Source organism: Ammodytes marinus (assembly GCF_949987685.1).
Source record: "Ammodytes marinus genome assembly, chromosome: 14".
Taxonomy (NCBI): domain Eukaryota; kingdom Metazoa; phylum Chordata; class Actinopteri; order Uranoscopiformes; family Ammodytidae; genus Ammodytes; species Ammodytes marinus.
This window is the reverse complement of record NC_137218.1, coordinates 10,175,646-10,188,148: the sequence shown is the minus strand read 5'-3', so window position 1 is coordinate 10,188,148 and position 12,503 is coordinate 10,175,646. Positions and strand designations below refer to the sequence as shown.

At 39.2% G+C, this 12,503-nt stretch overlaps 1 protein-coding gene across 1 annotated transcript in view; it reads left to right on the top strand.

Annotated features, from left to right (window-relative positions):
• The window catches only part of stk32a (serine/threonine kinase 32A), a gene marked incomplete at its 3' end in the record, with an annotated part of 56,132 nt that overhangs the window by 14,322 nt on the left and 29,307 nt on the right, over positions 1-12,503 (top strand). Inside the window, exon 4 of the mRNA XM_080041246.1 lies at positions 6,440-6,613. Coding sequence (XP_079897372.1) covers positions 6,440-6,613 — 174 coding nt within the window. The remainder of the gene's footprint in view (positions 1-6,439; positions 6,614-12,503) is intronic.

The window sequence follows — 12,503 nt, the reverse complement described above, 5'->3', positions numbered from 1 at the left end:
TAATTAACTTTAGAAAGTGTTTAGGTTGTGGGAGATGGGTTACTATGAGGGAAAAACAAGTATTCTTAAGGAGGCCAATATCATTACATTTAATGAATTGCTATAAGTGATATTCTCCTCTCAGAGAAGGGATCGTTTAGGAATATTGCCAATATTGCCATTACTTCTAAAGAATTTTCTCAAGGCACTTACTCTAATGTAATACAAAAATGGCTGAACATTACATTAAGAAGGCCAGTCTTGCTTGATTTAAAAGCCATATTATACTTTACAAAGGACAAACAAGGACACACAATGTTGTGTGTATATTTGAAACATTTCCCAAAATATATTCTTATTTTGGAAATAACAGCCATTTTAGTATTGTTTAAATTCTTTGCTTCACATGTCACAAACTGTTACCTTCAAAGAGGGAAATAAGTCTTTTTTTAATGAGTTGTAACCACTGGCCTCTGAGCCCCTGTGGTTTGTGAAGGCTTCCATTACTGAAGTGGCCCGGGGTGCCTGTGCCTCTGAAAGCTCCATGCCGGATGCTCTCCTATCGGACTGAATGCCTGGAGGCTACCAAGAGGTCACATTGTAATGCCTGTGTGGCAGAACAGACACAGACACTGAAAGAGAGATGGAATGTAAGGATGGCAGCAAAAGGACAGGAGAGGACAAGCACGTTAGAGAGAGACCAGACCCCAGCAAAGCAAATTAAAAAGCTTCACAATTTGTTCCTTCTGTCCTGTCGCTGTCCGTTCTTTCTCAGCCAGTCAGAACGTCAACAGTATAGTGCTGTTGTCAAAATTATAAAAAGAAAAAAAGGGTTAACAACCATTATCACTGGTCTGTTTGAATTTTCTTTTGTTTTATCATAATTCATTTACATATTACTTTTGCATGTCATTATGCTTTTTACAGTAAAACTTTCCCCACTATCCAAAGCTTCAACATGAACAGTCTTTTTTAAACTCATATTAGTCCAACATGTATCCGTTGTCATATTAATGGTACCTTGGGTTCACTTTTGAGACCGAGCGCCCACCTGTGACGAACAACTTAATGAGTACCATTTCTAATTCATTTTGACAGCAGTGGCAGCAGGCCAGTGGAGACTTCATTTATATTCAAACATCTTCTAAATGCTGTGTCCCCATGTCACGAAGAGAAGGAAAGAGCAGACATGTTTTTAAAATAGAAACAGGGCGGGTTTGTCAAATTATCAAAGGAGAACAATTCTCATTGTATTGCTGAAATTGCATAAAAAGAAGTTTAAGGGACGCAAGGTCAGTCAATCCCAGAGGAATGATGTTGATTTCAGCTATAATACTTAACAAATAGTTTTTTTAGCATAAAAACTGATTATTAAGTGCAATAATCTGCATGAATGCAGATACTAAAGCACTGAAGCAGGAATAAAATACACAGTTTTTGACTTTGTGTATGTATCAACAGGGTAGACATTTCAACCAAGACTATATATATATATATATATATATATATATATATATACAGTATATTGTGTATACTTATATACATGCCTTTGTCTGTGAATAAGTCCATTATTTTTGCGACTTATATAACAAAGTTCCAGCTGCTGTCTACAGATCTTAAGAAAAAGGCAACTGCCGCTAAGAAAACTGCTGGTTGACAGTAAGTATGTCTGGGTACACGCGTGTGTGTGTGCGTGTGCGGGCACTTTACATTATTAAGAGTGTACTGTATGTGCCTCACTTTGTGTATAACCATGCCAGGCTGTACAGCCCTCATTGACGGCTTTCTTCCTGATCAACCATGTGAGGGATTGCGGTGACTCGGTCAGTCTTGTTTGCTTACGTAACAGAATAACTTCCCTTGACAATGAAGGCGAAGCCCTTTTAGTTTTTCTTGGCTTTTTGAAGGACATACCTGTGGGACTGAAGACATGGGTACCTCACTCAAGCATGAGAGCTGGTTTTCTACTTGATTACACTGGTTTCATGGAGGACTCACACATGATATCGATTGACTTGGTGTACTTTATATCCCTCCTTCACCCCAACCAAACTATTGGTCCGGCAGCCATGTTGCGTAGAGTAAGAATACATCGTATTTTCATGGGCTTATTTTTGGGGCTTTTACTGTTAATGAGTACTCCTCTAATCAGTTGATAAAAAAGAGAAGCGATTTCTGGTCAGCATAGAGCAACAACAAGCATTTTTGCACAAAATATTACCAGAATGATCAAAAAGAAGGTTGAGGTGTATCACCTCAAACTAATTTGTGTTAGACAGAACAGACACAGTTTTCAAAGCGCATTAAATTCAAAGAAATTCAAGGTAAAGATGAAGGATTGCCTGATCAAATATAGTCCTGATGTCTATCAGAGTCCTTTGATATTGGGTATATGCTATTCATTACTGATCCCTTGAAATATTACAAAACCAGCCTCACTACTACTCATCTAATCCTTATGACATCTTTAGAAAGATTTAATACAAATTTCTAAAATTTTTAAATATTTGCATACAATTATAAAATAAATAGACAATACTAATAATCCACAAAAATATAAACTAATAAAAATAAGAGATTCATGACAAAAGTGCCATAGTTGATAATACATCTAAAGATGTAAAACATGATACATTTGAAGATGAAAACTGGGAAATGAAGAAATGATCTCAATGTCTACATTACATGCTATATATGGTAAGGAAATAAATGCACTGCTGTTTTCCTGGATGAAGCCAGTGATTGTCCAGTGCCAAGAAAAAGAGCAATTCAAGTGCAGCTTGTGTCTCCTAAATGCTTTGTGACTGAATCCTTTACCACCTTTGCTGGCCTAGAGTTATTTATACTGTGTATGTATGTGTGTGTGTGTGTGTGTGTGTGTGTGTGTGTGTGTGTGTGCGTGTGTGCGTGTGACTGAGGTGAAGTGAAGGAGGACAGAGAAACAGGTAGGGAATGAGATTGAGAGAGAATGGGAGTCAAAGAGAGTTAATCAAACGATTAATAGACAGAGTAAAATAGAGTCTATTCAGTGAACTCCTCTCTAGCTCACACTTTACACCACTGGAAAGACGCGTATTCATTGCTTTGCTTTTATTTTCAGTTTTTATAAGATTTGGGGTCATGAATATTTCACATATTTCACGCTGACTCTTGCGTGGTTGATTAGTCCTTCACATGTCCAAACATCTATGAACTCTGAGTCATGTTGGTCCCAAAAACTACAAATCCTTTATCAAAGTGAAACACTATGATGTTCACACACAGAGCCTTGTTTCTGCTGAGCGGTGCAGTGCGGTTCTTTGCGGATCAGCCCACACATTTATTTGCGTTTCCACGGTCACAAGTTGGAAAGGGTCGTAAATAAAGCGAGTCGAGCCATGTGTACATATGTACACCTATCCCAAAAGGGTGGAGCTTCACACTGCAGTCCGTTGATTGGTCGACTGAATCATTTCGGCATTAGAGATAAACCACCTTGTGTAGTATCCTCTGCAAGAGTGAAGAGTCTTGTGTTTAGCGAAACATTTCTGCGTGCAGCTTTTTGTTTATTGTCTGTTTTTTTTTCTCTTCGATTAATTAATCACTACGATGTCACTAGAGTTAGGTAGCTGTCGCGGCCAGCGCTGTTAAGCCGCTCTGACCAATATCTGACGTATTTACTCTGACCGCGGCCATCGGTGTCCAGCATTAACACCGCCTTCCAAGTAAGGCGCCTGTCTGCTGTGGAAACTCAAGCCTGATCTAGCGTCAACGTGCTGACCCGAACCGCACTGCTCCCTGGAAATGAGGCAAAACACACACATTGATTCACTGTGTGCTTACATGTGATGGCAACATCTGGAACTTTGTTTTTTTCTGATTTATGTCTATCTAGACTCCACATGGAAGTTTTCTCTTCTCAGAATATGAGTAATTGTGTATCCAAATTCATATGACCCTAGCTAATCCCTCTTCTTTCCTTATATGTATACTGTAAATACCTAAGGGCACCATTTCAATTATTGCCAGAACAAAAGTTTAAAAATAAAAGTTAAAGTAAGATCCCATTATGCTGTCGGCCCATTATGGCAGACCTACACACACATAAGCTTTGCCAAAGACTTTTGAGGAGATTGTTGTCCGCAGGCGGGGCAAAGTCATTGCTTGTCTGAGTGATTGATAGCATTGCAGATGGCCCAATCCATTCAGCTGTACTGTATTACACACTTAAGTGTGAGGGGTTGGCCCCATCTAATTTATTTTTCCTTAAAACTGATGTTCATTGGTAGGAAACTTTTTGTTGATGCGCTGTGTGTGCTTTGTGTGTGAATTGTGTATATTTGTGTTAAGGATAGACTGACTTATACTGTATGTGTGCACACACGCGATTGTGTTTGCACGTTTATCTGCATGCACCTCTTTGCCACATCAGCAGATGACTGTGTGTGTCTTCATGATGGCCATCTGATATATAGTTTTTCCACACTCTGTGGCCATGGGCAATCAGATGTTAAGTGGTCTCAGCATTATCTGAGCCTTAGCAGACGGTTTTCAGTCAGCTCAATCAATCCCCATCCATCCAGCGCAGAAAAGCACCACCTCCACTTTATTGGAGAAGGGCCCCCTGAGGAAGGGAGTTCACCAACATGGCAAAAAACTATCCTTGATTACAAAAGTTTGAGTTTGAGCAAAGACGATGGACTGTACAGAGATGCAAAAAAACGGGGGAACTGTCTGGTGTAGGTGAAAGTGTAGCCCTATTTATAACAGATAAGGAACATTTTGAAATACTTCAAAGGGGCTGTAGAGGAGTTTGATGGAAAATCTGAACTGCAACATGCTTTAGGCAAGCCAGGAAATATTGGCTGCAGCAACTGTTTTAATATAATTTTGCATTAAATAGTTTCCTGTGGGAGAGAAATTAATTAGCTCATCGTTTAGAGTAGTGTGGCCCTGGTGGAACGTTCAGCATGTAAAAATCAATGATGATTTTTGCATTAGCGTTTTAAATGGCAATGCAGTGGGCAGCAAGCTGATATAGGCCTGCAGTGGATGGCAGCGAATGATGGATGGAGGAATAGATGGATGACCACAAGTAGCCTTACCACCCAGAGAACATCCCTCACATACTAATAGAAGACTGCATATGCTAGCAAACACTGTGTATGCAAACACAGTATGTACTTAAGACAATGTAACTGATACTATTGAGCACGGAAGAAAATAACGTTATAAGATTGCAAGTTGTTTTATTCACTTATAAAGGAAGTGATATTCTTAGCCACCTTCTCCTGAAACATCTTAGCAGACAGTCACATTTTCCCTGCCGAATCTTGACAATGCACACTGATTAAAATTGTCCACATAACCTATTGTAATGTAAAAAAGAAAAACACAAATGTAATTTCAGCAAGGATTATGTTTTGACTGTCCTCAATTGCAACTAATACAATGATTATGACTTTCTCTAGAATGTGTTTTTAAATATGCAGATGATGTATTGACTTATTTTGCTATGCAAAGCTTTTAGGTAAGCAACATAGAAGGCCAATTGTACAGTTGTGTTCCTTTGTCCTTTATAATTTGCCTTGATGAAACCATTATTATTAATACAAATGCCAGGTGTATTTTATGGAAATGACTATGGGGTGAGATTTTGTACGTACCTGAAAAAAGTCCCTGCAGGCCTAACATACGGAAAATTAAAATATTAATTGTAAGAAGGAACACTGTGTCATACCTGTCTCACCTGTGCCGTAACTATCATCGATAACAAAAGCATTTTCGTAGCTCGTTAGCCTTGACTACAGGTTAATGAGGATTGCCTCCGGCGTGACTCAGCCAATTTGTTGGTGCTCTTGCTGCAGTGTGAAAAAGTGCGAAGAGACTTTCTTCTGCTTGTTGCAGTGCATGCAGAGTGCATACAGAGTGGAGCAGCATCCACCCCTCAGAGACCGCAGGAGGCTCCGGAGATTTTGTTTTCAGAGATCATGAGCTAGAACCACTGATGGGTATTTTTGATGAACCGTTTGTTCTTGTCAAACATTTTGTACTCAGGTCTTTCACACCGTCTTCTAAAGGTTGATTTGCCTGAGGAGCACAACGCTGACATGAGTTCTATTTGTCATTGTTTTTCATTGCTGACTGGTGAAAGTGTTATATCTTTAATGTTTTAGCAATCCAGAAAGTTAGAAAAACATACCTTCTGCCCAGTTAGACAACACACATTATTCCAGTTTGTGTTCCCTTCATCTCAAAATAAGAAAGGGGTTTGGGATTTTTCTTTCTTTTGCAAACTTTTCTTGTACACCGTATGTGACTCCTTATTGCGGATGACTTGTAACTTTCTTCCTCTTTCCCTTCTCCTCCTACCATCTTTTCTCTTCTCCTTTTCCTGTCTTGCAACTTCAACCACTCCATATTTCCCCTTACATTCCATACTGTTTCGGCTGGTTTAACTCCTGACCGCCTTCCCTTGCAGGTATTCCTTCCAAGATGAAGAAGACATGTTCATGGTGGTGGACTTGCTCTTGGGAGGAGACCTGCGCTATCACCTCCAGCAGAACGTCCACTTCTCAGAGAGCACAGTCAAATTCTACATGTGTGAATTGGCCCTGGCTCTGGGATACCTACGCACCAAGCAAATCATACATAGGTAAGATATCTTCTCTCAATTTCCTTCCTTTTGTAAAGATGGGGTTGCTGCCCACTCTTTCTACACAAATAGCATGAAAATAAATGTTGTGACTGGTTGGCCCATTATTTTTTATAGTTGATGCAGTACTTGTCCACCTTCTGTCTCTCTCCCTTGTTTTTACCACTGAGTGTGAGCATGAAGTGCCCCAATGTTCTTATTTTCTCTTTAGCTGTCTACTCCCATATCTTTTTGTAATACGACGGCTCAGCCACTGTGCGGGAAGGTCAAGGGCCAGGCTGTCTTGACATTAAGGTCACACCTGACAAAACTGTTTACCCCAAGCTGCAGATTATGGCCATCATGAAATGCACCAGTTCTGTCAACGATGCTTTGTCGAGGCTTCATTTAATTAGAAAAATGCAAGTTGGATGTTTTTAGGCAGAAATAATCCCTGATATTGCAGTGCAACAGACTCGCTTGGCCAAGAAAGACATGGCTGGAACCCAATATTATTATTTTAAGTTGTCAAAGTGAAGCCAGGGATATCTTATTACAGACAACGATGCTGCCATAATACATTTAATATTTTGAGTAAGCACAGTCCCTCTTTCCCCAAGAAGTTAACCTGTTGAGACTTCCTTATCACATAAGAAAAGCTACTTCATTTAAGTAAGGACATGCTGGTAAAATACACAAATAGACCAACCCTGTCTGATACTAAATATTTTCTAATTTGCTTTGCTAAATTAATTTGACATTTATTTCCAATACAAAGTGTAACAAAGAACAGGATGATTTTGACAATAATTTGCCATTCTCATGCAAACTCAAACTTCCTAACATCCACCAGCTTTTCTTGATGAGTTCAGCATATTGTACATACATTTTTTTTAACATGCTTTGAGTTACCTGAAAATAAATACACTTTTGCCTTTTATTGACCATTATAGTTCATAAATGTTTAGCATGGTTGACCTGAATATTGCATGAGTAGTGCTTTTGCTCCAATTTCTGAGGCACTGTGATGTCCATATTCCCTCCACTACATAGACTTCCTCCTCTGCTCTGGTGACTGAGCAAAGACAAACCTTCTTAGATCTTGACAAATAGGAAACATCACTGCAGCCGAGAACCCTAATTTGTCATCACCACTGGATAACAAATGATGCTATTTAATGTTAAGCAGGCCACTTGCTCTTGTGCAGACTTTAACCTCCACATGAGACAGAGGGTGAGAAATGGATGGGACAGATTATTAATGTTCTTATCCATTTAGTCCATCAAGGGTTATGAATATTTAAATGATGTTTCTTTAATTTCAGGGCTGGAGAGGATAGACCTTCCACTTGATGTGCAGGTGTTGGGGGCGTTTGTTTAGACGGAAGCAACATCTTTTCAATCTGCATTTATTAGCTTCAAATAGGAAGAGGAGCTGGAAGTAACTATCAGCTCATAGCTATGGAAATTGTATAATTTACTCCCTCGGATGTGTACGTTTTGACTTTGGCAGAAAAAGTGAATGAGCTTAGACCCTTTAGAATGTGTTTGAGTATGTTCAGCTGTGTATACTGTATGTGTACAGGATGTACAATTCTCCCTCCGTTGGTCTTTGATGATTTTGATGATAATGAGGGTAGTAATGAAGTTAATTACTTCAATTACATGCAAGATAGGATGAGGTAATATATTTAATTTCCAGGTTCCATCATTACCATGACAGGATATAATTGGCAGGAGTATGATGGCTAATGATTGCTATGGTTAGTTAAATCAAGCTGTATTTATTTCCAAAGTCTTAAGGTCTCCTTTGAAGGAGAGAGAATACATTAATGCAGAAGTTTGCAACCGAACAAACAGTCACACAAAATACACTAATACACACCAATGTAAAACTTCTGAAATATTATAAAAAGTTTCAATATAGTGCTCGGCAGACGTGCCAATAACAGAAAAAACACAGCAAGTCGTATCCGCTGGAGTTAGCTCCTAGCTGCAGCTGCAACCAAAAATACACTATGGCAACTGCTGAAACGTCGACTGTTTACTTATTTTGTTTACATTTTAATTCAATTTGATTGGTGAAACAAGTTATTGTTACATTTAAGTGTATATAAATTATACAAATGTTATGGTGTTGTACATTGCATTATACGACTAATTACCCCATGTTAACCATCTTTTGAAATAAGAATTTACAGATGAAATGAGTTATCATGGCATAAAACCAATGACACTAGCCATCTGTGCTTAAAGAAAAGAGAAAAAAACTACGAAAAAAAGATCAGGAATCGAAGCATGACCTTAACATCGAAAATGAAATTGAATTGTGGATTTGGAGAATTGTAAAAGCCCTTCAACTTTCAAAGAGAGTGATGGCTGTCTTGAGAAAGGAATTGAATGGCACTAGGGCAAAAGGCATCCAGTAGCTCAAGAGTAGCGGTAGCGACATGAGCAAACAGACCTCATACAGCGTAGATAGTAAAGTGGATTGTCTCTTCTGTTTTTTAAGGGAGAAAAAAGCTCTTTCTGGTAGCTAAATATAAAGGAGGGCGTACAGAAGTTGTGTGTATGTATGTCCTATGAATAACTTGCCAACTGTTCACCCAAACTACTTTGCACTTGGCGGACATATTGCTGAGGACACAAGGGAGTTCAGTGCTGCTTGTGATGTTGCTTCACAGTGGGCGGTGAAGCAGAAGGGCAGAAGCTAGCTTGATCTTGATTTTCAGTATGAATACAGACTGTGAAAGTGGGGCCTTACGGTCCTTCTGACTCTCTGGGTTTTAAACAGAGGGAAAGTTACCACAGGGATAACTAGCTTGTGTCAGCCAAGCATAGATAGTGACGTCGCTTTTTGATTGTTCAATGTTTGCTCTTCCTATTATTGTATAACATAATTCACAAATAATTGAATTGTTCACCAAATAACAGTATAGTAACATTTGCTGGGTTTAGACAGTCGTGATACAGGTTAGTTTAACTCTGCTTAAAAGGAGAAATATTTGAGGGGCGGGTGTATACAGAGCCGGCCCGAGGCATAAGCGAACTAAGCGGCCGCTTAGGGCCCCCGACTGCCTGGGGGGCCCCCTAAAAAAAAAAAAAAAAAAAAAAAAAAAGTTTGTGTGTTTGATATTAACATCATACTATGCGAATGTGAGTTATCATACAAAAAAAGGAATAAAATGTTTTGGTCTAGATAATTAATAGCCTAAAAATGTAATCAGTTCATCTGGGAGGAAATCCGAAATTATCTGATCATGTCACGTTCACATCCACGCACAGTGTGTATTGAGTTTATTTAAAAACAATTGGAAATGGGGCTGCCCTCAGTTGCCCATGCACTGTGTATAGTCTATAGCAGGGGTTCTCAACCTTCTGCAAGCTGGGCCCCCCCCAAAGCTGGGTCATTGCAGTTGGGCCCCCCCACCGCCCCCCTGACAACACCCCCCCCCCCCACACACACACACACACCACCCTACATAGATAGATAGATAGATAGATAGATAGATAGATAGATAGATAGATAGATAGATAGATAATCTATTATTGTTATTATCACAAGGGCTAGGCCAGTGGCGCACCTTTGAGTTGAACATTGGGTTTAGGGTTGGGGTCCGGAAATTTCTTATATTTTAACGTTAAATGCATCATTCTGGTGCACTTTAAAAGCTAATTATGAGATCGTATCAATGAGACACTGAGGAAATGTTTTTTTTTAAAATCTCCTTAGAAGAGAAGAAAATAGTAGCCTAAATAGAAAATACACAGAATAAATTCTACAATAGGTATACCTGTTATGAAAAAGCTTCACAAAACAAAGTCTATGATTAATGGGAAACACTGCTGTCTGACAACCCAGTTCAGAGAATGTTTCAACTATTGAGTCAATCAAGATATTAACTTTAAAAAAGGGACCATTTACATTTTAACATTGAGGAGAACACATTAAGCACTGTCCTCTCACAGATTTTTTTTTTTTTACCATCAAACTCTTGAGTCTGAAATAGTTGGGAAATATAGCCTATAGTTTCAGGTAAGAAATCTTCCCAGCCCTTACACTTTCATTTTTGTCCGTTTTGGGAAGAAGGTTGTCTTTAATATTTGGAAAGTGGCCAGCTTTAGCTCAAAATGCTACCTGCGATTAATGTGCTGTGCAGCCTGAACGCGGAGTTGTGAGTGTCTCAGTGGCGATTTCAGGAAATTTTGACTGGGGGTGGCCAAGGTGGGCCACAAAGCTAGAGTGGGGTGGCCATCGCACCCCTGAATGAATAGCATGTGATATGCTGTACAGCCAATTCAAAGATGATTTATAATCCCAAATGCCCAAATCATGTTAGTATTCATTGTAATGTTTGTCAGAAAACTAAACCCCTGAAGGGGGGTCTGGGGGCATCCCCCCCAGAAGATTTTTTTGTGTTTTTAACATGTAATCTAAGCATTCTGGTGCATTCTGGTGCATTCTGGCGAAGATAATAAATATTATTTCAGTTCAGATGAATAGTAAAATTAGCAAGACAACATAACTTGCTAGCAGCCAGATGCCTAACAACTGGACAGAGGGACGGATGACAACTAGCTTTTGACCAAATATCTTGCTAAAAAATAAACCTTTATTTATGAAATTCTGCCCTTACTAAGAACATGTTACACTTGCTAACTACAAACTTAAATTTTTTTATTCAGATTACAAATCTGCTGGGACACGTGCCCATACATGTGCATGGGTGGCACGCATGTCACAAGCACACTTATGCTGTTTTCAAGACCTTTGCTGAACAGAGACCAGTTCTAGTGGCGACAGTCCTACCATTAATTTAGTAGTTGAAAATTGCAAACTGATCTCATATCAGTGGATTGGAGTGTTTGTGTGATGAACTTGGCAACTACCTATCAAAAAAAGTTAAGAAAGAAAAAAAATACATATCATCTCTGAACTAGGCTACATATCAAGAAAAAAAATAAAATTCCAAAAAAAAAAAAAATATTAAGATTTTTTTTTTTTTTTTTTTTTTTTCCATCCCCCTCGCGCCCCCCCGGTAGAGTGTCCGCGCCCCCCCGGGGGGGCGCGCCCCACCGGTTGAGAACCACTGGTCTATAGCCTATGTCAGCCTTGTCTGTGGAAAAAAAGATACAGTAGCTGGACAACAGAGTTCTTCTGCTTCGTTCCTCACACTGCATTTAAATGCATTCACTATATTACAGAGAAATATGTCCCGTAAAAGAAAAAAGAGCTCCAAGCCCAACCCATAATATTTTATTTTATATTAATATTTTTATGGAAAATCCATGTGTCCTTCTTCAATAGCTTCTAATTCATCTGACCCAGTGTCTCCAAATTATTTGTTCACACAAAATTTCTCAGATTTAGCCTCTTAATTTTCCTCTCAAAGTGCACCAGATTCATGCATTTCACTTTAAAAAGGTTAAAAAAATCTCCCGGGGGGGCATACCCCCGGACCCCCCTAGGAGGGTCTGAATCTCGGCTGTCTAATATTTTCGCACAGCCGCACAGTGGAGGCACTAGCGGAAAAACACTGGGTGTGTGAATGATATTTAACAAAGATCTATAGTTTCAGCAGCGCTAACATTGGAGAGGGGGCCCCTAATCATATTTCGCTTAGGGCCCCCTGAAGGCTTGGGCCGGCTCTGGGTGTATAACTTGTCTTTAAATAAAACTTAATTAAGTTGTTAATGATAGAAGTATGGACATGATGGAGTTAAAAGTTAAAGACCCAGATCATTTAAAGGTTAGATGATACTTGAGGATTATTATAACTTACTTCTTCATGAACGTACTCATTTTTTATCCACCATCCATATTATTTACGACAACACTATAGTCACCAAAGTAATTGCAGAGATATGGGGACCCTTAGGTATCGCACTGCAATCAAGTGCAAATGGGGAC